The following is a 27,148-nucleotide window of genomic DNA, read 5'->3' on the forward strand; positions in this document are numbered from 1 at the left end:
CTGCCTGTCCTGCTGAGTTACTCCAGTTTTTTGTGTCTATCTTCAATTTCAGACTTAAATAAAAAAACACAAGAGTTCCGGAGGAACTCAGCGGGCGAGGCGGCATCTGTGGAGGGAATGGATTAGGAGTTGTTTCGGGCCAGGTTCATTGCCCGTTAAAAGAGCTGACAAGCAATAATGCAAAGTATTTTGCCAAACAAAAAACTATTTAATCTCATCCACGAAGAAAGCCCTGAAATGGTTTGCATACACGAAAAGGTCATTTTAACTTTTCTTGACAACTTTCATTGAACATTATTAATATGGTGAAAAAATGTTTTTGCTCCATAGAAAATACTAGCATTATGAACATGTTTTCTCACTAGTTAAATTTAGCAGACCTGAATAAAGTTAAAGCTAGGTGGGAGGATGACCTTGGTATGGATCTGTCTGAGGAATGCTGGACAGAAGCGCTGAAAAAAGTCCACTCCTCGTCATCATGTGCTAGATTGGGGTTCATACAATTTAAAGTTTTACACAGGGTTCATTTAAGCAAAGCCAGGCTTGCTAACATGTATCCAGGGATGGACGCTGGCTGTGACAGGTGCTCGTTCTCTCCAGCCAATCTAGCTCATGCATTCTGGTCTTGCCCCAAACTTGTTAACTACTGGGCAGTGGTTTTTAAAACCATCAGTGAAGTCCTTGGGATGACAGTGAGACCTTGCCCGCTTGTAGCTGTATTTGGTGTAACAGATAAAACCTTGGGTTTAAATACAACCCAGTCTGATATCATTACATTTACATCACTTTTGGGCCGTAGGAGAATCTTGCTGGTCTGGAAATCTACCACTCCTACATCTGCCGCTGCTTGGCTGGAAGACGTCATGTTTTTTTAAGGCTAGAAAAGATTAAATTCACATTGAGGGAGTCTGTGAAAAAGTTTTATTTGAAATGGGAACCCTTTTTATCATACTTTGAGGGTCTAAAGGAACTACCTATTGACTGAGGGCACTTGACAGTAAGTGGGGATCCGCCTTAATTCTGTTTTGTTACTTTATTATTGTTAAAAAGTGCATTTGATTTTGTGATATTTTGGATTGTGAAAAAATAAGCTGCCAAGGGGTGTTTAGGGAGGGTGGGTTAGGGTTATTTTGTTTATATTATTATTATTATTATTTTATAAAAAACAAAATGGGGGAAAATGTCATGCCATACATCAGATGTACTGTGATTTTTTTTGATTTTTTTTCCCCTCCAATAAAAAACTATTAACAATAAAAAAATTTAGCAGGACCCTTTTAGTCCTAGCTCATTACCGGTTTATGATCATATTAAATAAATCAATTTATTACAGTAAAAACCTATGACCTATTAAGAAAATAATTAATCAAACAGGAGCACAATTAGATATCTTTAACTCGTTGTAGAAACAATTAACTGGATATGCCTGTTTACAAAAAAAAGACAGTGCTTAAGTACCTCAGCTGGTCAGGCAGCAAACTTTGAGAAGATGGATAGGTGACGTTTTGGGTCAGGGCCCTTGTCCAGTGATTGTGGCTGGGGGAGGAAACGAAAGCTGGAAGAGAAGTGGGGCAGAACAAAGGATGGCAGGCGTGGATTTTTTTTTAGGTCAGTAGGCCATAGCAGTCTGACCATTTCTGCGAACATTTAAACTTCATAAACGAAGGCCTACTGGATCTTTTCCCATTTTGACCTCTCTGCCCAGACCTCCTCCATTGCCTGAGTGAGACCACACACAATATGGAGGAACAGCACCTCATATTCCGTTAGGGTAGCTTACAATCCTAAAAGGTATGAACAGTGAATTCTCCAATTTCAGGTATCCTCCAACAAACCCCCTCCCCCTTTCTCTCCCACAACCCTCTTTCTTCCCCCACCCCACCCCCCTGCACCCATGCCCCACCTGAAGTCGCACCTATTTCTCCCTTCATTCCTCACTCTGGTTTCACAATTTGCAACTTCAATCCTTTTGTCTCACAGCATCTTTTTTATAGTCTTTGGGCTTTGTTCAATCCCATCTGCTTATCAAATATCCCTCCTCACTTCCAGATTTCTCACCACCTTCCCCCTCACAATGAGTCTGATGAAGGGTTCCAACCTGAAACATCACCAATCCATGCTCTTCAGGGATGCTGCCTAACCTGCTGAGTCACTCCATCACTTTGTCCCTTTAACTAGTTGCTGAATTCTACCGTGGCGCAATAACACACAGATTTGAGGCAAAACAGAGGAATCTGCCTCTGCAACATCAACCACACAGAAAATATTGGGATCTGACATTACTCAGGTACATATCACTTGCATTATTTATAAAGTTAATTATATATCACACTACTTACAAATATCTGATCTGACAAAAGACACTACATTATACAGAGCATTCAGTTTACTGCCATCAGACAGACTGGTGAATCGAATTAGTGGTGTCAGTGCAATAGTGATTTAAGATTCAAGAGAAGTTAAGATTATAGATGTATTCGAAAGACTTCCTGGAGCACATTTTCATGGAACCAATCTAGGGACGTATTCTGGAGCTTCTCTTGTGCAATGAGATAGGATTACTGGTAATTCTCAGAGTTAAAAAGATTCCAAAAAGACAAAATTGTGTCCAAAATTTGAATATTAAATCTGAATGCAGCCACAACATTAATTAGATAGGTTTAAGTAGCAAGCTTTTCATTAAAGTATATAATTGCACATAAATAGTAAAAACCTTAAAAATAATTGAGAAATAAATTATTCACAAGGAAATTACTCCATCCACAACTAACAAAAGTCTTGAATTCAAAGTATTTGATAAGGTTACTAAAAAATAAATAAACAGGGGCGACACAGTGGCGCAGCGGTAGAGTTGCTGCCTTATAGCGCCAGATTCCCAGGTTCAATCCTGACTATGGGGCTGTCTGTATGGAGATTGTATGTACTCTCTGTGATCGCCTGGGCTTTCCCTGGGCGCTCTGTTTTCCTCTTACATTCCAAAGATGTGTGGGTTTATAGGTTAATTGGTTTCTGTAAATTGTCCTGAGTGTGTAGAACTAGGGATGTAGGTGATCGTTGGTCAGAGCAGACCCGTTGGGCTAAATGATTTGTTTCCATGCTGTATCTCTAAACTAAAACTAGATTAGCAGAAAACTTGATTAGTAAAGTTTTAGAAACAAAGGTCGACCAAAACACCGAAACAAAAATTGTTCAAAAATTGGTGAAATTCATATCATACTTAGGGCAGAAAATCAAATACGAAACAAGACTTATACAAGATATCCATCTATGAAGATATAATAACTAGTTTGAAAACAAAGGTTTAAGAATCCAAAATAAATAACTAAGGATGCAGAAATTCATTGGCAGAGAGCTGCCTGATCCAACATTTTGATCCTGACCTCGGGTGCATTTCATAGAATGTACTCTCCACGTGGGATTCCTCCAGGTGCTTTTCCTCCCACATCCCAAAGACATGTGGGTTTGTAGGTTAATAAACCCTGATTGCAGCAAGTTATGACCAGAATAACATGAATAGACCAACGTATGGGTTGGCAGGGCCCGTATGCTAATAAAGTGATAAAAGCTGCCAATAACATTACAAAATTTAGATTATGGAATGCCAAGCATTTAAAATGAAAACACGTAACAATTTTCAATGATTAAGAAAATAGACCATTTAGGTTTAAAAAAAATGAATTGTATCATACTTAGTCATCCCAAGAAAATTTTGTTAAATGGATACAAAGATTCAAACCATTTCATAGAATGTTGTCTTTGAGGGAAAACGACCATTGGGTAGGCTAGTAATAATTAATACAAACCAAATATAGACAGAATAAACGAAGTGAATGTATCCCAAGATGTAGGGTACAAAATTCAAACGTGTGTCTTTGAGGGCGGTGTATAAAGTTTACAAACAAATATAGACAGAATAAACGAGTGAACAAAAAGATGTAGGAGATGGAGAAACATTTTTTTTATAGGTGGAATATAAAGTAAGATTGTAAAGACAGTAAAGAATCACTATTAAAAACTGAAATGTTTTCAGCCTGCCACTGCAAATCTTCGGACCCAAAGACTTCAATGGAGTTCAGAAAGAGATTGAAATGGGAATGCCAATTAAAAGGTTCCTTTACTGAAGAGTTCAGGGACACCTGGCTTCAAGGGCAAGGAATCAGGCACATTTAACAAGTGCGTAAGTATTTTAATCATTGTAATACTCGGAAAATGAGAGCAGTGGATGCTTCGTAGCTCAAAGGACAGAAGGGATTAGATGAATAAATGGGCATAACGTAGAGGATCAGTTATGATCGTATTGCGTGGCAGAGTTTATAGAATTATATAATGCTTACTGCAGTCAAAATAAGAAAGAGGAAGGATTTAGTTTTCTTAAATTCTACATAACACTTAACTAGATCAAATGAGGTGCAGGTTCAACACTAACTCCTTGAACTTACACTGAACTTTAGTTACAATGTTTGTGCATTTTGTGGATAGTGCAGCTTATTGAAGGAATTCATTGTGGATTGGTCTTCTTACAGTGTTGTGGATAGGTCGATGTGGCGGCTGATGATGGCGTCAACCAGCGGATGACGCGGACATGTGAAGTGGGGCGTCGGCAGCGGTGAGGCCTCGATGGCGGTGGGGCCTTGGCGGTAATGAAGCGGCAGCAGCGGTGAAACCTCGCGAAGATGTGGTCTCGGCGGCGGCGATGCCTCGCTGGTCGACAAAAGTGTGGGGAGATCGCCATGGGAGGGAGGAAGAACAATGCCCATGGCATGCGAGGTCCGCTGTGAGGGGGGGGGGGGGGGAGGAGGAGAATAATGGACAATAAGGGGGTGGGGTGGAGAGGAACAAAGGACAATAGTGGATGGGGAGGAAAAAAGGACAATGGGGACCCGGCGGGGGGAACCAATGTAGGAGGGGAGGGGGGGGGAGAACAAAAGGAGGAGCCGACCAGCTTTGTAAATTTGTCAGCACCATAGGTGGCCGCTATTTGTATACATTGGGTATGCAAGCAAAGAATTTCTGTGCCTAGTCACGTGACAATAAAGTATTCCATTCCATTCCTCCACGTTCATGGGCTTTTCAACGCTACAAGATAAATGCCGATCACCGTTTCATGAATGGTGAAATGTACAAGAATGAAAATGAAGTTCTCTTAAAAATTAAACAGACACATTTTCTTACAAAAAAGGAATTACTGACATGAGACCATCTTAATGATGTGGCGTAGAGAGCACGGACGGTGAGATTTGGTGGAAAATTATCCTACTTAGTGCCCCATTTCCACAGAGTTACTCCTTTCAGTTATCGCACTGTATCAGAACATCAGATGTTGATAACATTGTAATAGTCCTCCTTTATGGCAGTGGTGGATTTGGCCTTGGCTAATCCAAAAAAAAAAATATTTCCTCCATTACCTTTAATGATTTTCATAGATGCCAAAGAGGGCAGGCAACAAATATTGAATCCAAACTTACAAATACGTTCATGATACTGCCCTGAATTACTCCCAGAACAATTCAGCGGACTGAAGTCATGAACCCACATTGGAGTTATTGGATCAATGAGTGCCTAAACACAGCTTGACGCCTGCATTAGCAGTATACAATGCTGTTTTTAAAGGTATGAAATTACTTCTTCCTGTTATAAATTATGGCCACAGAATCAATTCAAACTTCCAATGAATCTCATTGTAAGTTTGTTCAAGGCAAATAAGGATACGTTTTGGCATTTTCCCCGTCAGTATAACAAGGAAGTCTGGAATATATTTGAGACGTGCTGTCAATAAGCCACACCAGTTGTCAAAAATCAGTTGGAGTTGATGCCATTATAAACGCTTTGACCTAATGTTCATCTCAGAACACAATTGAGAATCTGATTACACCTCTGTTCACTGATATACAATGTCCTATATTATTGGATGAGTGAGTATGCTCCTTGCATTGCAAATTCAAGCTTGACGTGATCAGTCAATTAGGCAAGACTTGCTTTCAACCGGAAATACAGATTTCAAATTTGCATGACAAATCTTCTTGGAAATTTGATAAAGGCTCTGCATATTAAGGAATCAAGCAACATATGTAGATCGTGCATCCATAAATGACAAGTATTATTATAAAAGGTATAGTAGCAAAGGGCAGAACTTGGAAATTTCACTTCTGACCTGCATTTCAGTGCTGCATGGAGTGCTGGAGAGCAATAATGTTCTAAAAGTCTAAATTCATTTTGCAAACCTTCTTCTCTGGAAGATTGGAACTTTCAGCAAACAAGGTATTAATATAGAACATAGAACAGGGCAGCACAAGAACAGGCCCTGTGACCTACAATCACTGTGCCGAACATGATCCCAAGAACAAATCTTACCTTCCTGCACATAATCCATATCCCTCCATTCCTTGTATATCCAAATATCCAATTGCTACTATGCAAATATATACATTTACCTCCTCTTCATCTGCCTCCACATCTTCAGGCTCAGCAACAGTGGTGGTACATCCAGGTTTGTACCAAGCAAGTTGAAGGTCCTGCCCCTTAAAACGAATTCCATGTAAAGCAGCCTAGAAAATCACATTTCATTGAGAAAATATAAATCATATCTGTCACTTAACAAAAGCTACATCAAAAAGGTGAAGATCAATGATTGCAATTGGAGTTAACTGCAATCATTGCAGTTCATATAACTAATCTGCTTGGATGAAACTTCCAAGACAATCAGGGCCTCTAAACTACCAAATATGATGCAAACTAGCCTTACTATTTAAACATGCATGGCATATTTCATAATCCACACCTGAAATAATTGTAACAAATGGTTTAATTTTCCAACTTTAAGAAACCCAAAACCCAAGGCAGTTAACATGCTAAAGAAAACTATAATCATGCAGAAGGCACTGTCAAAAAAGTGTTGCAGTGTATGTATACATTAACATAAAAAGTAAAATATGCATGAAAAACATTGAAGAGATTCTAATTGATCAACAATTAGCATAGGGAATGTATAAAGAATGTAAAAATTGGTAAGGCAGAAGGCATCAGTAGCCTAGGACTTCAGAATAAAAAAAAGAAAGGCATAACATTTGTTCATTGATAAGGTATTCCCACCCATAAGCATCAGCCCACAAATTCCCACAATGCTTGAAGCATTGGTGCAGCAAGCTGACATTACAATTGCCTGATGTCAGAAAGGAAAGTGCAATCTGTAGTTAAGGTATAAAAATATTAAAGCAAGCATCCTCTTTTTACTGGGCATTTATAGGCAAATTCCCCAATAATTCAAGCTCACAATAGTCATTTCTCCTCAGTTAAATCATCTATCTGCAACATCAGCTCAGATTTTGTGGCTGGCAGGCTCATCTTCACTCATCTCAAATACTCCAGGGCCAGCTCAATCACACTTCCTGCACCGCTTGCTATTTTTGCAATCATGATTCGGTATCGTCTCGATTTCACTTAATCCTTTATTTTTCTAACAGGATATTAAGAGCCACGCTCATACAAATACCAAAACCACAAAAAATGAGAACGGCTGTATTCTTCATCAATAGGATAATACTCCTAAAATAATTAAATTAGACGAGACAAAGGACAAATAACAACAAAAACCCACAATCTGTATTTGTATTGCACTTTAATTTGGCAAATTTCCTGGAGGACAGCTGCAGAAGGAGAAGGAATTACAATAGTGAACAAAGACATAAACATTTAGTTGTAATGTGATATAATGAAGTGTTCGAATTAATCAAAAAAGTAACTAGAGAAGAAAATCAAAAGAGACAAATATTGAGAAATGCTGGATTCAGACAGATAGGGCAAAGGTGCCTCCCGACCCTTCCACCAGCAATGACATTAGGAACTGAGTTGGAAATAGAGGTGCTGGAAAGAACGCAATGCCAAAAGGTTATGGAGATAGAATGGAATAAAGTTGCTGATTGTTAGAGAAAAAAAAAACTTTCCAAAAGAAAACATTGGGAGGCGCAAGAAGAGGTCGGAAATCAGGGATGGAGATTGGGAAAAGTGAGGGAAATAGAAGGAAGACAATTTCTGAAACAAAATGTGTAAAACTAGTTTAAATATTACAACAATAGGGATACAATTATAAATAGGAGTGAGGGATGAAGGTAGATTAAGTAGAAATATGAGATAAAGATTGAGCTGTGTTAAAATAATGTCCATGGATTTCATGGCTTGGCTCAATAAGAGCAAGTGGTAGAGAACACAATGGATTCAGTTTCAAGGTTACTTTATTAGGTTTGAAATGATGATTGAAAAGATTTCTCAGCATTCAGATTAAGAAATGTTTGATTTGTCCACAACAGAGCTTCAGAAGTATTACATGCCCTACTGAATACGACCGAGTACAGATCTTTCTCAGGTTATAAAGTTATTTTCCTGAGAACTATTTGAAACCCAGTTTGTGAGTCGAAAATGCGGCCTGCAGCCCAAAGAGCCAGCAAATCCATTCTGCTGCTCACTCTTACGTTCAGAGCCAGGTTCGATCCTGACTATGGGTGCTTGTCTGTATGGAGTTTGTCCGTTCTCCCTGTGACCTGCATGGGTTTTCTCCGAGTTCTTCAGTTTCCTCCCACCCTCCAAAGACGTGCAGGTTTGAACGTTAATTGGCTTGGTATGAATGTAAAATTGTCCCTAGTGTGTGCAGCGTAGCGTTAATGTACAGGGATCGTTGGTCGGCGCAGACGCGTTGGGCCAAAGGGCCTGTTTCCGCTCCCTCTCCCTCTCTCAGCCTCTTCCTGAAAGGTCCACTTCTGTTTGGCGTACATACAGCTTCAACAACAACAAACTCGGTCCTTTGTTCTGTTTATGAACAGACACCTTAGTTACAACAGATTTCATCCGCTATAACTGAAATCTGTTATAAAGCGGTGTAATAACATGGATAGACTGTATTCGCAAAATGTACTGCAACAACTGCATTTAGTTTAGTTTTAGAGATGCAGCATTGAAACAGGCCGTTTGGCCCTCTAAGTCCATGGCACCTGTCAACATTAGTTCCATGTTATCCCACTTTCTCATCCACTAGGAATTCTACAAAAGCCAATTAACTTCTAAACCTGCACGTCTTTGGGGTGTGGGAGGAAACCGGTGCACCGAGGAAACCCACAGTCACAAGGAGAAGGTGCCCCAAGGTCAGGGGATAACCTAGGTGTCTGCCGCTTTGAGGTCGCAGCTCTTCCAGCTTCAACCACCCAAAATTGAAAACCAATGTTAAAATCATAAATATAAACCAGTATGAACACATTAGCAGCAGAACAAAATAACCAGTCACATAATGTGGATCAACAGCATATTGAGAGATTATTATAATTCTTATATGAATTATGTGATATAACTGAGCCCGGGTATAAATTCGTACATTTAAACTTATAAGTGTCACCAATTTCAGCTGCATTTAAATGTGGATGTACTTCTAAGGCTGGATCTATAACAGAAAATAAATAAAAAGGGAAGGTAGTGCATCCGTGGATAACAAGGGAAATCAGGGATAGTATCAAAACAAAAGATGAAGCATACAAATTAGCCAGAAAAAGCAGCCTAACAGAGGACTGGGAGAAATTCAGTCCAGCAGAGGAGGACAAAGGGCTTAATTAGGAAAGGGAAAATAGATTATGAAAGAAAACTGGCAGGGAACATAAAAACTGAATGCAAAGGTTTTTATAGATATGTGAAGAGAAAAAGATTAGTCAACACAAATGTAGGTCCCTTGCAGTCAGAAACAGGTGAATTGATCATGGGGAACAAGGACATCGCAGACCAATTGAATAATTACTTTGGTTCTGTCTTCACTAAGGAAGACATAAATAATCTGCCGGAAATAGCAGGGGACCAGGGGTCAAATGAGATGGAGGAACTGAGTGAAATCCAGGTTAGCCAGGAAGTGGTGTTAGGTAAATTGAATGGATTAAAGGCCGATAAATCCCTAGGGTCAGATAGGCTTCATCCCAGAGTACTTAAGGAAGTTGCCCCAGAAATAGTGGATGCATTAGTGATAATTTTTCAAAACTCTTTAGGTTCTGGAGTAGTTCCTGAGGATTGGAGGGTAGCTAATGTAACCCCACTTTTTAAAAAGGGAGGGAGAGAGAAAACGGGGTATTACAGACCAGTTAGTCTAACATCGGTAGTGGGGAAACTGCTAGTCAGTTATTAAAGATGGGATAGCAGCACATTTGGAAAGTGGTGAAATCATTGGACAGTCAGCATGGATTTATGAAAGGTAAATCGTGTCTGACGAATCTTATAGAATTTTTCGAGGATGTAACTAGTAGAGTGGATAAGGGAGAACCAGTGGATGTGTTATATATGGACTTTCAGAAGGCTTTCGACAAGGTCCCACATAAGAGATTAGTATACAAACTTAAAAGCACATGGTATTGGGGGTTCAGTATTGATGTGGATAGAGAACTGGCTGGCAGACAGGAACGTGACTTGGATAGGCTGGGTGAGTGGGCAAATGTTTGGCAGATGCAGTATAATGTGGATAAATGTGAGGTTATCCATTTTGGTGGCAAAAACAAGAAAACAGACTATTATCTCAATGGTGGCTGACTAGGAAAAGGGGAGATGCAGCGAGACCTGGGTGTCATGGTACACTATTCATTGAAAGTAGGCATGCAGGTGCAGCAGGCAGTGAAGAAAGCGAATGGTATGTTAGCTTTCATAGCAAAAGGATTTGAGTACAGGAGCAGGGAGGTTCTACTGCAGTTGTACAGGGTCTTGGTGAGACCACACCTGGAGTATTGCGTACAGTTTTGGTCTCCAAATCTGAGGAAGGACATTATTGCCATAGAGGGAGTGCAGAGAAGGTTCACCAGACTGATTCCTGGGATGTCAGGACCGTCTTATGAAGAAAGATTGGATAGACTTGGTTTATAATCTCTAGAATTTAGAAGATTGAGAGGGGATTTTATAGAAACGTACAAAATTCTTAAGGGGTTGGACAGGCTAGATGCAGGAAGATTGTTCCCGATGTTGGGGAAGTCCAGGACAAGGGGTCACAGCTTTACGATAAGGGGGAAATCCTTTAAAACCGAGATGAGAAGAACGTTTTTCTCACAGAGAGTGGTGAATCTGTGGAACTCTCTGCCACAGAGGGTAGTTGAGGCCAGTTCATTGGCTATATTTAAGAGGGAGTTAGATGTGGCCCTTGTGGCTAAGGGGATCGGAGGGTATGGAGAGAAGGCCAGGTACGGGATACAGAGTTGGATGATCAGCCAGGATCATATTGAATGCCGGTGCAGGCTCGAAGGGCCGAATGGCCTACTCCTGCACCTAATTTCTATGTTTCTATGTCTATATTGGAAAAGTTAATATGACTTTTATAACTATGACTAGTTACGACTACCTTATTGCCTGCAATCACTTGGCATATTTGTTCTTCCAATTCCCGCTGACTTGGGGGCCTGTAATACTGCCAACAAAGTAATCATCCCTTTTTTACATTTCTTAGCTCCATCCATAGAGATGCACTGAATGAAACATATGTCACCTCAAACTACTGCCGTGACAATCTCCTAAATCAATTAGGCAACACCCCCTCCTTTTTACCTCCACTTTCATTTCTCCTGTTGCAGCTGTACCCTGGAATATTAAGTTGCCAAGCCTGTCCCTCTCTTAGCCAGGTTTCCGTAAAGGCTACAACATCCCAGTCTCATGTATCTATCCACGCTCAGAGTTCATCCACCTAACCCATCAAGCATCGCACATTAAAATAAGTCTAATTCAATCCTGTGGTCTTTCCTCAGTCTTATTCTGTCCACTGAACTTTCTTTCATCAACATTTATGCAACAGCTGTAAACCACAAGCCTATGCATTTTATTGGGCCGGATTGTTAAGGATCACTGAAATTGGATTTGTTTCCTACTCTGCATTCGAAAGAAGTGACTTTAAGTATTACTATGATTATTTGCATTTTAAAGCATAATTATAGTGTGGAAAGCATTTACTTACAGCCTCTGCTTCTGCCCTCGTCTTGTACGTAATGATTGCATGACAAGAACCATCCTCAATTTGACAATCCTCGATTTCACCAAATTGCTTGAAAGAGAAAGAGTCTTCTTTAAAAACTAAACAAAATCAGTTTCATAATCAAACTCTCGAACTTAACTAAAAAAAGGAACAAACTCAACTGTAAATAAAAACACTTCTCAATAGTCCCATGTCGGCAAAATAATGCACCTGAATGAGGAGATCCCAACAATATGTCAAAAATGATTGGCCTAAATTATATGCTATTCTAATTTAATAAATTGGACATATTACAATATAATTTGATTTACAACCTATGCACATCCTGTTCAGTGGACCTTTTCATATTGTTGTTTAACTTAATTCCACAGCAGAAAGCAGAGAAATTGTCTGGAGCAGTCAGCCTACAACATATTTGGCTGGGCACTGCAAAAATATACAGAAACTTTCTCTTAAAAGCTTGTCATAAAATTCATTGGTTGAGGAAGTGACAGAAGATGTGTCTAAATGGATACAGTGACAAAGTAAACCTATTCATAAAACATTGTTCCATTTTATTGCTTTAAGCAGAACAATGCATGTTGAACATTCAGGAGCCCCATTTGAATTACCTGGTAAGCCACCTTCATGCTAAAATTAATGCCATACTTATGTCACCCTCCACAACTGTGCATAAAGACAATACAATATTTAAGTTGCACAGTAAAATAAGAATAACTTTACAAAATCTTGCCAATCTAGTAATTAAACGCAAATTGTGCTGCTTGACGTCCCCAAAAGTATGTTAAGTATCACCAGAGGATCATTCCATTTTGTATTGAGAGAACAGTCCGCAAAAAGTTATCATCTGCATAAACGTAGCCTAAGATCAAGTTTAATCCACTTTAAATTTATATTTATACTTAACTAATTTGTTTTAAACCTCTTCCTTTCTTTTAAAAGATCTGCTAAACCAAGTGAGAACTTAAATATTTCAGACATTCACTACTGAGGCATATCTGATGTCATAAAATTCTGAATGCATGTATTCTGAGGTGACCAGCCATGTTCATTCTCAGCATCATTTATTTATTTTCTAGCTACATATGAAAAAAATCCAATACTTGACATCAAATATATTAAGTCCTGTGCATTATTCTGGAGCCCACATTTGCTGATCGATTCCCTTTTCCTATTTACGTTTCCTAAAGAGAAACAAATATCCAAATTCAATTTTGCAGTTCGTTTTGATAGCAATGATGCTTCAGCCCATCTGAGGTTGTTGAATGTCAATTATTGAGCAAATTAATATTTTCAAAATGCTCAAAATGAAACTGCTATCCAACTTTGCTTTTAAAATAAGATTAAAAAACTTTAAAAAACCATATTTCAGACAGTGCAAGTATAAAAAATGCATTAACATTCCAAGTCAATTCTAACTTTTAAGCAATTGCCGTAATAATTCCTGTAGAGGGATCATGCAGTCTCAAGTGGATCATAACTGTGCCATTTATAAGGAAGGAAAAACAATTAATCCTTGCAGGAAATGCTTTGTATACATACTATGCCCTCCATAATGTTTGGGACCCATCATTTATTTATTTGCCTCTGTACTCCACAATTTGAAATTTGTGATAGGAAAAAAAATCACATGTGGTTAAAGTGCACATTGTCAGATTTTAATAAAGGCCATTTTTATACATTTTGGTTTCACCATGTAGAGATTACAGCAGTGTTTATACATAGTCCCCCCATTTCAGTGCAGCATAATATTTGGGGCACAGCAATGTAGTGTAAATGAAAGTAGTCATGTTTAGTATTTTGGTGTATATCCTTTGCATGCAATGACTGCTTGAAGTCTGCGATTCATAGACATCACCAGTTGTTCTCTGGTGATACTCTGCTAGGCCTGTATTGGAGCCATCTTTAGCTAATGCTTGTTTTGGGGGCTAGTCCCCTTCAGTTTTCTCTTCAGCATATAATAAGCATGCTCAATTGGGTTCAGATCGGGTGATAGATTTGGCCACTCAAGAATTGGCCATTTTTTAGCTTTGATAAATTCCTTTGTTGCTTTAGCAGTATGTTTGGGATAATTGTTTTGCTGTATGAACTGTCAGCCAATGCGTTTTGAGGCATTTGTTTGAACTTGAGCAGATAGGATGTGTCTATACAATTCAGAATTCATTACATGGCCGTCCGAAGGGGGCGTGCGTTGGGTGCGGGCGCACCCCCCCCATTTTTTCCCCAGAGTAAGAAAAAATCCCGAGAAAAAAAATTTGGAGCGCAATCAGCCTTTCCACTTTGACGGAAATTACCCGAAATTCTGGTACTGGCCCGCTAGATGATTTTGGGGGGGGAAAAAAAATTGCGACCATCCGCACCTGCGTAGTTGGGGGAAGCCGGTGACACAGTAGCGACGCAAAATGACAATGTCTCTCCGCTTGTGCACAATGGTCCCGGGCTGGATCAGATTACCATTTGCACTCCACACAATCAGAGATCGCCTCAACGCCTCGTGTCTACCCTGGGTAAGCTGTGGAATATTGCGTTGCAGGAGAGGGAATGTGTTTTTTATCCTGGGTGGCAAACTACCCGCGAGTCCAATCCGGCCCGCGGGATGATTTGTGGAAAAAAGAGGAGTGCCTGTATCTCCGGGCCCGGGGGGGGGGGGGGGGGGGGGGGGGCTGCAGCGGTGTCTCCCTGCCCGGTCCATCGTCTCCATCCGCGGCGCCGTAGCCTCGCCGCTGGTCAGCCTGCCGTTCTGCCGTCGCCGGGCGGGAGCTAGAACGACTGAATCTGAACCGAGTACTGACAGCGGCCGTGACCCCGACACCAGATGCCGCTCAGACCGGGCCCTCGCCTCCACAGCCACCGGGACCACACCACCTACCGCTCACCCCCCCCCCTCCCCCCCCACCCTCCTCCCCCCCCCCCCCCCCCCCCAACTTCACCCCCCCCCCACCGACGGGTCCACAACACTTTCACACACGCACGCTAAGCCCACACAACCCCCCTCCTGCCAAGCCCTCATCTCTCTCCCCTGCCCGCCGGGGGCCCACGCCTCTCTTCCTCGCCTCACACCCCCGCCGCGGGCCCACGCCTTGGGTTTAGACTGTTACCTGCTGCGAGAGGCAAGAAGAGTGTTTAATTGTATATGCACCAAAAAACACTAAATTAAATCATTACTTGCCGCAGCATAAAAAGTCTGCAAGCACAGAATTCTCAGATATCACAATATCCATTCATATAACCATTATATATTCACAGATAGATCCATTCATAGATAACACAATAAACAAAACAGTAATATGTCAAAAAACATTATTTGGAGCGGCACTGTGGCGCAGCGGTAGAGTTGCTGTCTCACAGCGCCAAAGACCCGGGTTCGATCCTGATTACGGGTGCTGTCTGTGTGGAGTTTGTACGTTGTCCCTGGGACAGCGTGGATTTTCTCCGGGTGCTCCAATTTCCTCCCACACTACAAAGACTTGAAGGTTAATTGTCCCCAGTGTGTAGGATAGTGCTAGTGCTAGAAACGTCACCCATTCCTTCTCTCCAGAGGTGCTGCCTGTCCCGCTGAGTTACTCCAGCATTTTATATCTACCTTAGAGTTTAAAAAAACCCAGCATCTCCAGTTCTTTCCTACAGAGCTTATTTAGTTTAGTTTAGAGATACAACATGGAATCAGGCCCTTCGGCTCACCAAGTCCGCGCCGACCAGCTACCCCCTGCACACTACCACTATCTCACACACACTGGGGACAATTTACAATAATACCCAAGCCAATTAACCTACGTCTTTGGAGTGTAGGAGGAAACTGGGGGGAGGGGGAGAGGGGAGAGAGGCCCGGGGGAGAATATTTAGGCAGTTTAGAGATACAACATGGAATCAGGCCCTTCGGCTCACCAAGTCCGCGCCGACCAGCGACCCTCTGCACACTACCACTATCTCACAAAGAGGAAGGGTGGAAGAAGAGGGGGGAGAGGAGAGGGTAGTGTGGCAGCGGCGTGGGCACATCGCGAAGCCCTGTATCTCACGAGAATCAGTGAACTAGCAATAATTTACTTACTTGTTTCAAGTCTGTTCACACGAAGCAGTCTTGCGTTCTTATCGTACAGCTGACAGGAACTTCTAAACATCGGTTCCTGCAGCCACAACAACATTTTGGGCGAACTCCGTCTCACTAGCCAGAACAGCGGAGCAGCGGAACATACCAAGCCAGCTCGGCCGACAGGAAGCACCCATAGACGCCGACGCGAACACCGCTGTGGATGCCGATGATAGGTTCAAGTTAACCCCACACAGGCTATCGATTCCTAGCCTTTTCCTCACCAACGTATGCTCACTGGCGAACAAAATGGACGAACTCCGGCTACGGATTACCTCCCGCAACTGAATTAAGGACTGCAGCATCATGATCTTCACAGAAACATGGCTTAACATCGGCGTTCGTGGGGGGTCATATACTCAGAGCGGACAGAACAACAGACTCCAGTAAGACCAGAGGTGGGGAGGTCCTGTGCATTTACGTAAATAAAGCTTGGTGCACGGACACTAACATCATCAAGAGTCACTGCTCAGATAACCTAGAGTTTCTCATGGTTAAATGCAGACCGTTCTTCTACAGGTGCACAGGGGAGAGCATGCTGACTGGTTGCATCGTGGCTTGGTTCGGAAACTTGTGTGCCCCGGAGCGGAAAAGACTACAAAAAGTGGTAAACACTGCCCAGTCCATCATCGGCTCTGACCTCCCGTCCATCGAGGGGATCTATCACAGTCGCTGCCTCAAAAAGGCTGGCAGCATCACCAAGGACCCACACCATCCAGGCCATGCACTCATTTCCCCACTACCTTCAGGTAGAAGGTACAGGAGCCTGAAGACTGCAACGACCTGGTTTAGGAACAGCTGCTTCCCCACAGCCATCAGGCTATTAAACTCGGCTCGGCCAAAACTCTGAACATTAATAGCCAATAATCTGTTTATTTGCACTTTATCAGTTTAATTATTCATGTGTGTATATATTTATTCAATGGTATATGGATACACTGATCTGTTCAGTATTGGTGCCTACTATGTTCTGGTGTGCTAAAGCAAAGCAAGAAATTCATAGTCCTATCAGGGACATATGACAATAAAACTCTTGAACTCTTGCCCAGAGAGTTTACTTCCACTGTTCTGACTGCAGCCTATATTCCTCCGGATGCTAATGCTAAACTTGAAATGAAAGAACTGCATACTGCTATGGTCCTGGCACACCTCAAAGGCTGCCTACCTCCCACACTGGACCCCATCAATTCGCCTACCACAAGAACAGGAGTACGGAGAATGCCATCTCAATGACACTTCACTCCGCCCTCTCCCACCTCGACAACAGAGACACCTGCGTGAGAATGCTGTTAATCGACTTTAGCTCAGCATTTAACACCATTATCCCCTCCAAACTGATCACCAAACTCATCGACCTGGGCATTGACCCTTCCCTCTGCAACTGGTTACTGGACTTTCCACACCTCTTCAACCCTCACATTGAACACTGGCGTTCCACAGGGCTGTGCTGAACCCTCTCCTCTACTTCCTCTTCACCTACGACTGCACACCTGTACATGGAACTAACACCATCATCAAGTATGCAGATGATACAACGGTGATTGGTCTCATCAGCGACAACGATGAGTCGGCCTATAGGGACGAGGTCCAGCTCCTAGCAGCATGGTGCGTTGGCAACAACCTGGCCCTTAACACCAAGAAGACCAAGGAGCTCATTGTGGAGTACAGAAGGTTTAGGGATGGCACGCACACCCCCATCCATATTAACGGGACGGAGGTGGAGCGTGTTTCCACCTTCATGTTTCTGGGAGTCAACATCTCTGATGACCTCTCTTGGACCCACAATACCTCAACAATGATCAAGAAGGCTCACCAGCGTCTCTTCTTCCTGTGGAGACTAAAGAAGGTCCACCTGTCTTCTCATATTCTGGTGAACTTCTACTGCTGCGCTATCAAGAGGATCCTTACTAACTGCATCACAGTATGGTATGGCAACTGCACTGTCTCCGACCGGAAAGCACTAGAGGGTGGTGAAATCTGCCCAACGCATCACCGATTCCTTACTCCCCTCCATTGAGTCTGTCCAGAGCAAGTGATGTCTGCGAAGGGCGCGCAGCATCGTCAAGGACTGCTCTGACCCCAACCACAGACTGTTTACCCTCCTCCCATCTGGGAGGCGCTACAGGTCTCTCCGTTGCAGGACCAGCAGGTTCAGGAACAGCTTCTTCCCTGCGGCTGTTACCCTACTTAACTCTGCACCTTGGTGATTGCCAGTCGTCATCCCCCCCCCCCCCCCCCCCCCCCGAAAATTGCACTACTGCTACTGTATAGACAGATATATATTTCACTTCCATTATTCTGTGTTCGCACTTCTGGGTGAGATGCTAACTGCTTTTTGTGGGGAGCTGCGTCACTCGCTGCGCCTGCAAGACAACGCAGAGCCATTGTGGCATCTTCAGCGAAAGTGTCATTTTTATTTCAGTTTTGTCGGAAGCTTGAACATTTTCATTAATAACTCGAGATTTTCAGATTTCGGACTCCACTGAAAAAATCTCTGCCGGAATATGTAAAAATTTTACCGTTACCGCGTCGTGTTTTCGAGAAGATATGATTATACACACACAAACATCCAAGCTTAGAGTTTTATAAGCATACAGATGATATTATATATTTTTATATGTTATTGAATCAAAATCAAAAATTATAAATTCACATTTCAAAAATGGTTTCACAATTCATTAGTACTGATTTTCAGTATTCCATACTGATATTTGAGAATACATCAGGTTGAATGCAAAATACTGCTTTTCAAAAATCCGGTTTCAGTGTTGTACATTCTATTGCATTTATATGAGAAATACCGATTTCCCCAACAAAATACTGATTCTCAGCCATCAAAATACAGAAATGCTCGGTGAAACTTGGCAGCTCTGCAATTATTCACATCACATTGTGTTTGAGAATTCAAAATATGATTTGTGATCTTGTTAATGAGTCAACATGGAACTAGAGTTTGTTATAATAGTATGACAGTAAAATAGGTTGGTTTGAAAGCGATCATAGTAAAGCGATAATGTAAATCACTATTCCATGTTGAAATTGATGTGATATGAAGTTGTTAGGTCGGGAGGACCATCAAAGGTGCATTGCACACACTAACACAATCTAACAGTAACAGGCAATCAAATCGACACACACATACTTACAGTATTATTTGCAGTTTTTGCATGCTCCTTTATAACACTTTACATAACATTTTACAACAGTACAACTTGATTATTAAAACAAGGACAACTTCAATTCTTGATTTTTTAAAATGTATACAACAATGACTCCAATCATCCCATTCCACCCACTCATTACTCTTGATTCAACCAAAATTATTTCTGAAATATTGGTCATAAATTTGGTACAAAAATGCTCCAAAATATGGCTCAGAATGCACCAGAGAACATTAAAAACCCCTTAAGCGGGCCCTGGACCCCGGCCGCGAGGGACTTTGCGCTCGTGATGTGCACTACACGCACATTTCACATAAATTGTTTGTAATCCTGCTATGCCACTGGATTATAATACTGGACCCTTTCCCACCCACCCCTCTCCAATCACCACTTAACACCCAATTACAACCTGATTGCAAAGATTGTGGCCACATCCACGACCTGCCCGCTCCGTGCTGCACAACATCACTTCTCCATCATCAACAATAAAAATAGAAGAGGTGGAGAGGGTGTTCAGAAGACAGAAAAGCCAGAAATCTCCAGGACCAGACAATGTTTCCCCCTCTACTCTCAAGCTCTGTGCTGAACAACTGGCACCGGTCTACACAGACATTTTCAACCAGCCTCTGCAAACCTGTACTGTCCCTGCCTGCGTCAAAGTCTCCACTGTTGTTCCTGTACCCAAAAAGGCAAGGATTTCTGGTCTGAATGACTACAGGCCTGTCACACTGATCTCTTTAGTCATGAAGACCCTTGAAAGGCTTGTGCTGGCCAAGCTGAAAAATATCACAGCTGGATCCTCTGCAGTTTGCATATTGGGCCGATAGATCTGTGGATGACGTAGTCAACCAGAGCCTGCACTTCATTCGCCATTCATTTCGCCAGCACCTAGACCCCCAGGGGACATATGCGAGGATTTTGTTTGTTTATTTTAGCTCTGCATTCAACACCATTGTGCCAGAGCTACTACACTCCAAACTTTCCGGGTTGACTGTGCCTGAACCCCTCTGTAGGTGGATCACCAGCTTCCTGACAGACAGGAAGCAGCATGTGAGGCTGGGAAAGCACATCTTGGATCCGCAAACCCTCAGCATAGGAGCACCGCAAGGCTGCGTACTCTCCCCTCGCCTCTACACCAATGACTGCACCTCTACTGACTCCTCCGTCAAGCATCTCAACTTTGCGGACAACACAACCCTGATTGGACTCCTCCAGGATGGGGAGGAATCTGCCTTGACAGGAAGTGACACAGCTGGCGTCCTGGTGCCATCGCATAAACCTGGAGCTTAATGCTCTTAAGACAGTGGAATTGTTTGTAGACTTTAGGCGGGCTCCCCCTCCCCTCACCCCACTCAGTCACAACTGTGGAGTCTGATAAGTTCCTGGGAACCATCATCTCCAAGGACTTTAAATGGGGGAGGGGGGCACCATCGACTCCACAATCAAAAAGGCACAACAGAGGATGTACTTCCTGTGGCAGCTGAGGAACACAATCTGCCACAGGCAATGATGGTCCAATTCTATAGAGTCATCGTAGAGTCTGTCCTCGCCTTCTCCATCATGGTCTGATTTGGCTCAGCCACCAAACACGAAATCAGGAGGCTGCAGCGAATCGTCCGATCAGCTGAGAAGGTTATTGGCTGCAACCTTCCCTCTATTGACGAACTGTACACTGCAAGCGCCAGGAAGCGAGTGGGTAAGATCATCTTTGACCCCTCTCACCCTGACCACAAAGTATTTGAATCACTTCCTCCTGCAAGGCAACTCCGGACTGTCAAAGCTGCCACAGCCAGACATAAAAACAACTTTTTTTCCACCAGTAATAGCTCTACTCAATAACCAAAAATCTGTAGCCTCCTTTTGCTCCGGTATTTTATTTAATTCACATGTCCAATCAATAATGTTTTATTATTAATGTTTAATGTTTTATGTGTCATTCCTAACTATCACTGTACGTCATGTTGTCACTTGCGGGTGGAGCACCAAGGCAAATTCCTCGTATGTGAATACTTGGCCAATAAACTTATTCATTCATTCAAGATAAGTGAGCTAGTCCCTTCAGCAGCCATACATGCCCAGGCCATAACACACCCACCACCGTGTTTCACAGATGAGGTGGTATGCTTTGGATCTTGGGCAGTTCCTTCTCTCCTCCATACTTTGCTCTTGCCATCACTCTGATATGTTAATGTTCGTCACATCTGTCCACAAGACCTTTTTCCAGAACCGTGGTTGCTCTTTTAAGTACTTCTTGGCAAACTGTAACCTGGCCACCCTATTTATGGGGCTAACCAGTGGTTTGCATCTTGCAGTGTAGCCTCTATATTTCTGTTCATGAAGTCTTCTGCGGACAGTGAGCATTGGCAAATCCACACCTGAAGAGTGTTTCTGATCTGTCGGACAGGTGCTTGGGGATTTTTCTTTATTATAGACAGAATTCTTCCGTCGTCAGCTGTAGAAGTCTTCCTTGGCCTGCCAGTCTTTTTGCGATTAGTAAGCTCACCAGTGCTCAATTTCTTCTTAATGATGTTCCAAACAGTTGATTTTGGTAAGCCTAAGGTTTGGCTGATGTCATTCTTGTTTCTCAGTCTCACAATGGCTTCTTTGACTTTCATTGGCATGATTTGGTCCTCAAGTTGATAAACAGCAATAAAAGTTGCCAAAGGTGATGAGAAGACTGCAGGAAAGACTAGGTGCTGAGAGCTCTCTTATACCTGCATTAAGGAGGCATTTAAACACATCTGAGCAATTACAAACACCTGTGAAGCCACGTGTTCCAAACATTATGGTGCCCTGAAATGGGGGGGGGGAACTATGTATAAACACAGCTGTTAATTTCTACATGGTGAAACCAAAATGTATAAAAATACCCTTTAATAAAATCTGGCAATGTGCACTTTAACCACATGTGATTTTTTTTCTAATACAAATCTCAAATTGTGGAGTACAGTGGCAAATAAATAAATGATATATCTTTGCCCCAAACATTATGGAGGGCACTTTATACACCCGTTTCAGTTTTCAAAACAGAACAATATAGCATATGCAAGACCATTGTTAATAATATCATCAATAAAATAACCACATTCTTGTTTCATATGCACAGCAAGACTATGCCTAAGCATGATTAGGATGTTGGCAGGAATGCAGTGTTGTATACTTGGAATACTTGTTGTGAATCAGAATAATTATAAAATATTCTTAGAGTCTAATGGGTTTGAAACCCAGTTACGGATGTAGGAGCAATGATTTCACAATCATCCTCATTGAGTCAATTTCTTGTATTTTTTAATTGTACAGATTGTGGAACAGTCCAACTAAAATGCTAAACTTTAAGAATTTGAAAATCAAAGTCTGAAAAAAAAAAGCTAAAAATATTCAGCATATCGGGCTGTATCTGTGGGACGAGAACTAATGTTTCAGGCCATGGACCCATTGTCGATACAGGGAAAAAGTTATTAAAAATTAGCATTGATTATTAGTAACTCAAATATTAATTAATTAGGAGCATATCAGATGAGAGGAAGAATTATCTTACAAGGACATGCAGAATGGCAAGGGGTTAGACACCGTTTCCATGGAGATGGACCATAGGCTCAAACACTGCATTTTGATTTTATATTTTTGTAATTTTTCCTTTTGCTGGCTTTGTGAATTGAGTTTCAATTTCATCAATGTTGCACCCCGTGGGGAACCTATATTCAGTATTAATTTAACAAAAATACTCAAAGAAATGGAAGATTCTCTCACTGGTACAGTTAGAGGCCCACGGTGCATTTGCTCCTTGATATCAACACGAGCTTGGCAAGTGCTGATGGGACGATCCTGGTATTGCTGGGCAGTGGTCAGAAGATTAGATCAAAATTTCCTGTTCCATCTGACACAGTTCTTCAAAATCTGTCAGGTTGACTAATATAAAATTGTACATACTGCAAAATGTGGCAAGACTTCATCTTGGTCCCCTTCTAAAAATCCAGAGATATTCAATGATTTTGGGCGGTGGTCGACTACTGAATGGAAAGGTAGATTCCGGCCTCGGCGACCTCTGCCTCTACCTCTGTGCCCACCTCGGCCTCTGGAGTGGTGTCCTCTCCCACGAACCGAAGAAAGGGCCCCCCGTTTGGCAGCCTGCAACACCAATATGAACACATAACAAGCTCCGATCTCTTCTACATGTTAAATGGAAATGATTAAAACACAAGTCAAATCTAATTTTTCTTTAAAGGCTTAATCACCCTAGCTGTGACTTAAGAATGTGACAATAACAAACTTCAGCAAGCACCAAAATGGGAACTGCAGATGGTAAAAATCTAAAATAAAACAGAAAATCCTGGAAAATTCAGGTCAGGCTGCACTCAAAGGAAGAGTTAATTATTAACCAAAATTATTCATCTTTGGTCAAAAACGCTGCTGGCTTTACTTAAGCCTTGTCATTAATTAAATCTTGATGCAGGGTCTTGACCAGAAACCACCCCTTTGCCCCCACAGAGGCTGTCTGGCTAGCTGAGTTCTGCCAGCACTTTGTTCTATTTTGCTTCATATTCTAGCATCTGCATGTATTAGTATTTCTTCTCTGGAACATCGGATGTTGAAGAAAGACTTGATTCTCTGGAAAGTTGGAAGTTGAGGGGAGACTTGATAGAAGTATATAAAATTATAAGATAGGGTAGACAATCGGAATCTTTTTTACATAGGGTGAAAGTGTCCAACACTAGAGGACACAGCTATAAGGTTAGGTGAGCGGGGGAGAGTTTAATGGGGATGCGTTGGGCATGGGTTTTTTTTTTAACACATAGTGGTGGCAGCCTGAGTGGTGTTATTGCCAGGGGTGGTGGTAGAGGCTGATACGATATTGGCATTTGATGCTTTTAGATAAGCACATGGAAGTGCTAGGAATAGAGGGAGATGAATCATATATAGGCAGACAAGACTAGTTTAACTTGGCATTATGTTCGGAGCAGACATTGTGGGTCAAAGGGCTCGCTCCTGTGGTGTACTGTTCTACGTCCAAATCTCTCCTCCTCTCAGTTTCCAGTGGTAAATAATTCACCCTGAGATTTGCTCTGTTACTACTCCCCTACCAGGCAAAGGATACTTGGCATTTCGTCCTACAACTCCCCTTAGAACGTTATCATTAATGAACTATAATATTTCCTAAACAGCATTCTACAATAACTCAGATTGACAGATTTAGAATGCAAAAAGATAAATAGAACATTAGATGTATACATAATTATACATCGGAGATATTAAGAAAACATTAAACTTAAAAAACTAAAATATACAAGAGAAACAAACCAAACGGAGTTTGCTGATTATATTAAACTGACAGACAATGCTGCCACCTTCTGTAAACTCCTATAATTGCAGCATTCTTTTTTGTTTTGTCTTTAAATCAAGGTTTATCATGGTCCTCAAGTTTAAGTTAGCAGAATTGTAACAAATTGCTCTGTATCAACTAAAGCAAGAGTTCCTGATCTGGGGCAAATTTACCCCCAGGGCATAAATTTTGCCTATCCAGGTGGTAAATTTGTTGATTCTGGATTTGTGAATCTTTGGGTCAGCTCTCCAAACGCAATATTCCAGCACCCACCCGTTTCCCCAAAGCAACCCGTTCCCCCAGTGCGGGGGGGTGTGGAGTGCGTGGGCGGGCGAGGAGGGATAACTTCATGACTATACAATTTTGGTCCTTCTCTTGCTCGGAGCAAATTTCAGAACTATGTGCATTGAAGTCTCCATTGTTTCTGAGCTGTTGTCCGGAATGTGAAGTTGGAGGATGTCCTTGAATCATTTTATCAGCAGCTGGTCTGTAAGTGGGATTGAATTCCTTTACCATAGTGTTGAGAGTTGGCCGTATTACTTTCAAAGCATATTTGGTCCGCAATGGGAAGATTATGTGAGGGAGGGGCTGTGAGGAGGGAGCGCCGCGCTGTGGGATGGAGGGGTGGTGAGGATGGAGTGCTGCGCTGTGGGAGGGATGGGTGGTGAGGATGGAGTGCTGCGCTGTGGGAGGGAGGGGTGGTGAGGAGGGAGCACAGGGATGGGAGAGTTGGCCGATGATGAGGGAGCACGGCGCTGTGGGAGGGATGGTGATGAGGGAGCACCGCGTTGTGGGAGGGAGGGAGGGAGGGATCGGCAGTGAGGAGGGAGCACGGCACTGTGGGAGGGAGGGAGGCAGAGTCCGTGGGCGCCGATCCAAGTGAGGCAGCAGGGCAGGCATGGACTCGAGCGAGAGGCCATGGGTGGGCGTGGACCCGAGGGAGGAGGTGGATTGGCGCCTAACCGAGCAAGGCCGTGGGCCAACCCGAGCGAGGCCTCATCTTCAGTACAACTGGGCCAGGCAAAGGGTGAGTTGGGTTTCCAGAACATTCCAGCGAGGAACGGGGCGTTGTGACGTCATTCAAAGCTGTTTGAAGAATCTGTCAGTTGTTTGAAAGGCAGTTTTTTGTTTTTTTTATACTTTAATGATGAATAACTTTTGAAATAGAGCATGAAACCTGTTTATTGTGTCGACCAGATTAATGTGAGTAACAATCCGTAAAAAATTTCAACTCTAGCACGTAGTGTATTGACGAAGGTAGAAAAACACATACACACACACGCATGCACACACATATACATACATACACGATGAGACCTTTAATAGTATACGAGACCAAGGGAGGGGGAGGGGGAGGGAGATGGAGAGGGAGGGAGATGCAGAGGGAGGGAGATGGAGAAGAGGGGTTAAGGGGGGGAAGAGGGTAAGGGGGGAGAGGGTAAGGGGGAAGAGGGTAAGGGGGAAGAGGGTAAGGGGGGGGGAAGAGGGTAAGGGGGGGGAGAGGGTAAGGGGGGGGAAGAGGGTAAGGGGGGGGGAAGAGGATAAGGGAGGGAAGAGGGTAAGGGGGGGGGGAAAGAGGGTAAGGGGGGGGAAGAGGGTAAGGGGGGGGAAGAGGGTAAGGGGGGGGGAAGAGGGTAAGGGGGGGGAAGAGGGTAAGGGGGGGGAAGAGGGTAAGGGGGGAAGAGGGTAAGGGGGGAAGAGGGTAAGGGGGGAAGGGTAAGGGTAAGGGGGGAAGAGGGGTAAGGGGGGGAAGAGGGTAAGGGGGGGAAGAGGGTAAGGGGTTGAAGAGGGTAAGAGGGAACTACAGGGAGGGGGAGAGAACAGGGAGGGGGGAGAGGAAGACAGGGGAAGGGGGGGGGGAGAAGAACAGGGGAAGGGGGGGGGGGGGGAAACAGGGGAAGGGGGGGGAAGAACAGGGGAGGGGGGGGGGGAACAGGGGAGGGGGGGTGAACAGGGGAAGGGGGGGGGAGAACAGGGGAAGGGGGGGGAGAACAGGGGAAGGGGGGGAGAACAGGGGAAGGGGGGGAGAACAGGGGAGGGGGGGGGGGGAAAGGGGAGGGGGGGGGGAAGGGGGGGGGAGAACAGGGGAGGGGGGGGAGAACAGGGGAGGGGGGGGGAGAACAGGGGAGGGGGGGGAAACAGGGGAGGGGGGGGGGGAAGAACAGGGGAGGGGGGGAAGAACAGGGGGAGGGGGGAAAAAAAGAACAGGGGAAAGAACAGGGGGAAAGGGGGAAGAACAGGGGAAGGGGGAAGAACAGGGGAAGGGGGGGGGAAGAACAGGGGAAGGGGGGAAAAGAACAGGGGAAGAACAGGGGAAAGGGGGGAAGGGGGAAAAACAGGGGAAGGGGGGAGAGAAAGGAAAAGAACAGGGGAAGGGGGAAGAAAGAGGGGAAGGGGGAAAGAACAGGGGAGGGGGGGAAGAACAGGGGAGGGGGGGAAGAACAGGGGAGGGGGGGAAGAACAGGGGAGGGGGGGAAGAACAGGGGAGGGGGGGGAGAACAGGGGAGGGGGGGGGGGGGAGAACAGGGGAAGGGGGGGGAAGAACAGGGGAGGGGGGGGAAGAACAGGGGAGGGGGGGGAAGAACAGGGGAGGGGGGGAAGGAACAGGGGAG

At 43.4% G+C, this 27,148-nt stretch overlaps 1 protein-coding gene across 2 annotated transcripts in view; it reads right to left on the reverse strand.

Annotated features, from left to right (window-relative positions):
* Nucleotides 1–27,148, reverse strand: part of rbm26 (RNA binding motif protein 26) — a 142,529-nt gene that overhangs the window by 18,816 nt on the left and 96,565 nt on the right. For both annotated transcript variants that reach the window (XM_055636783.1, XM_055636785.1), the window contains exons 19-21: nucleotides 23,147–23,344; nucleotides 11,951–12,037; nucleotides 6,432–6,545 (exon numbers count right to left, since the gene is read on the reverse strand). In XM_055636783.1, coding sequence (XP_055492758.1) covers nucleotides 6,432–6,545; nucleotides 11,951–12,037; nucleotides 23,147–23,344 — 399 coding nt within the window. The remainder of the gene's footprint in view (nucleotides 1–6,431; nucleotides 6,546–11,950; nucleotides 12,038–23,146; nucleotides 23,345–27,148) is intronic.

This window comes from Leucoraja erinacea, chromosome 6 (genome assembly GCF_028641065.1).
Source record: "Leucoraja erinacea ecotype New England chromosome 6, Leri_hhj_1, whole genome shotgun sequence".
NCBI lineage: Eukaryota > Metazoa > Chordata > Chondrichthyes > Rajiformes > Rajidae > Leucoraja > Leucoraja erinaceus.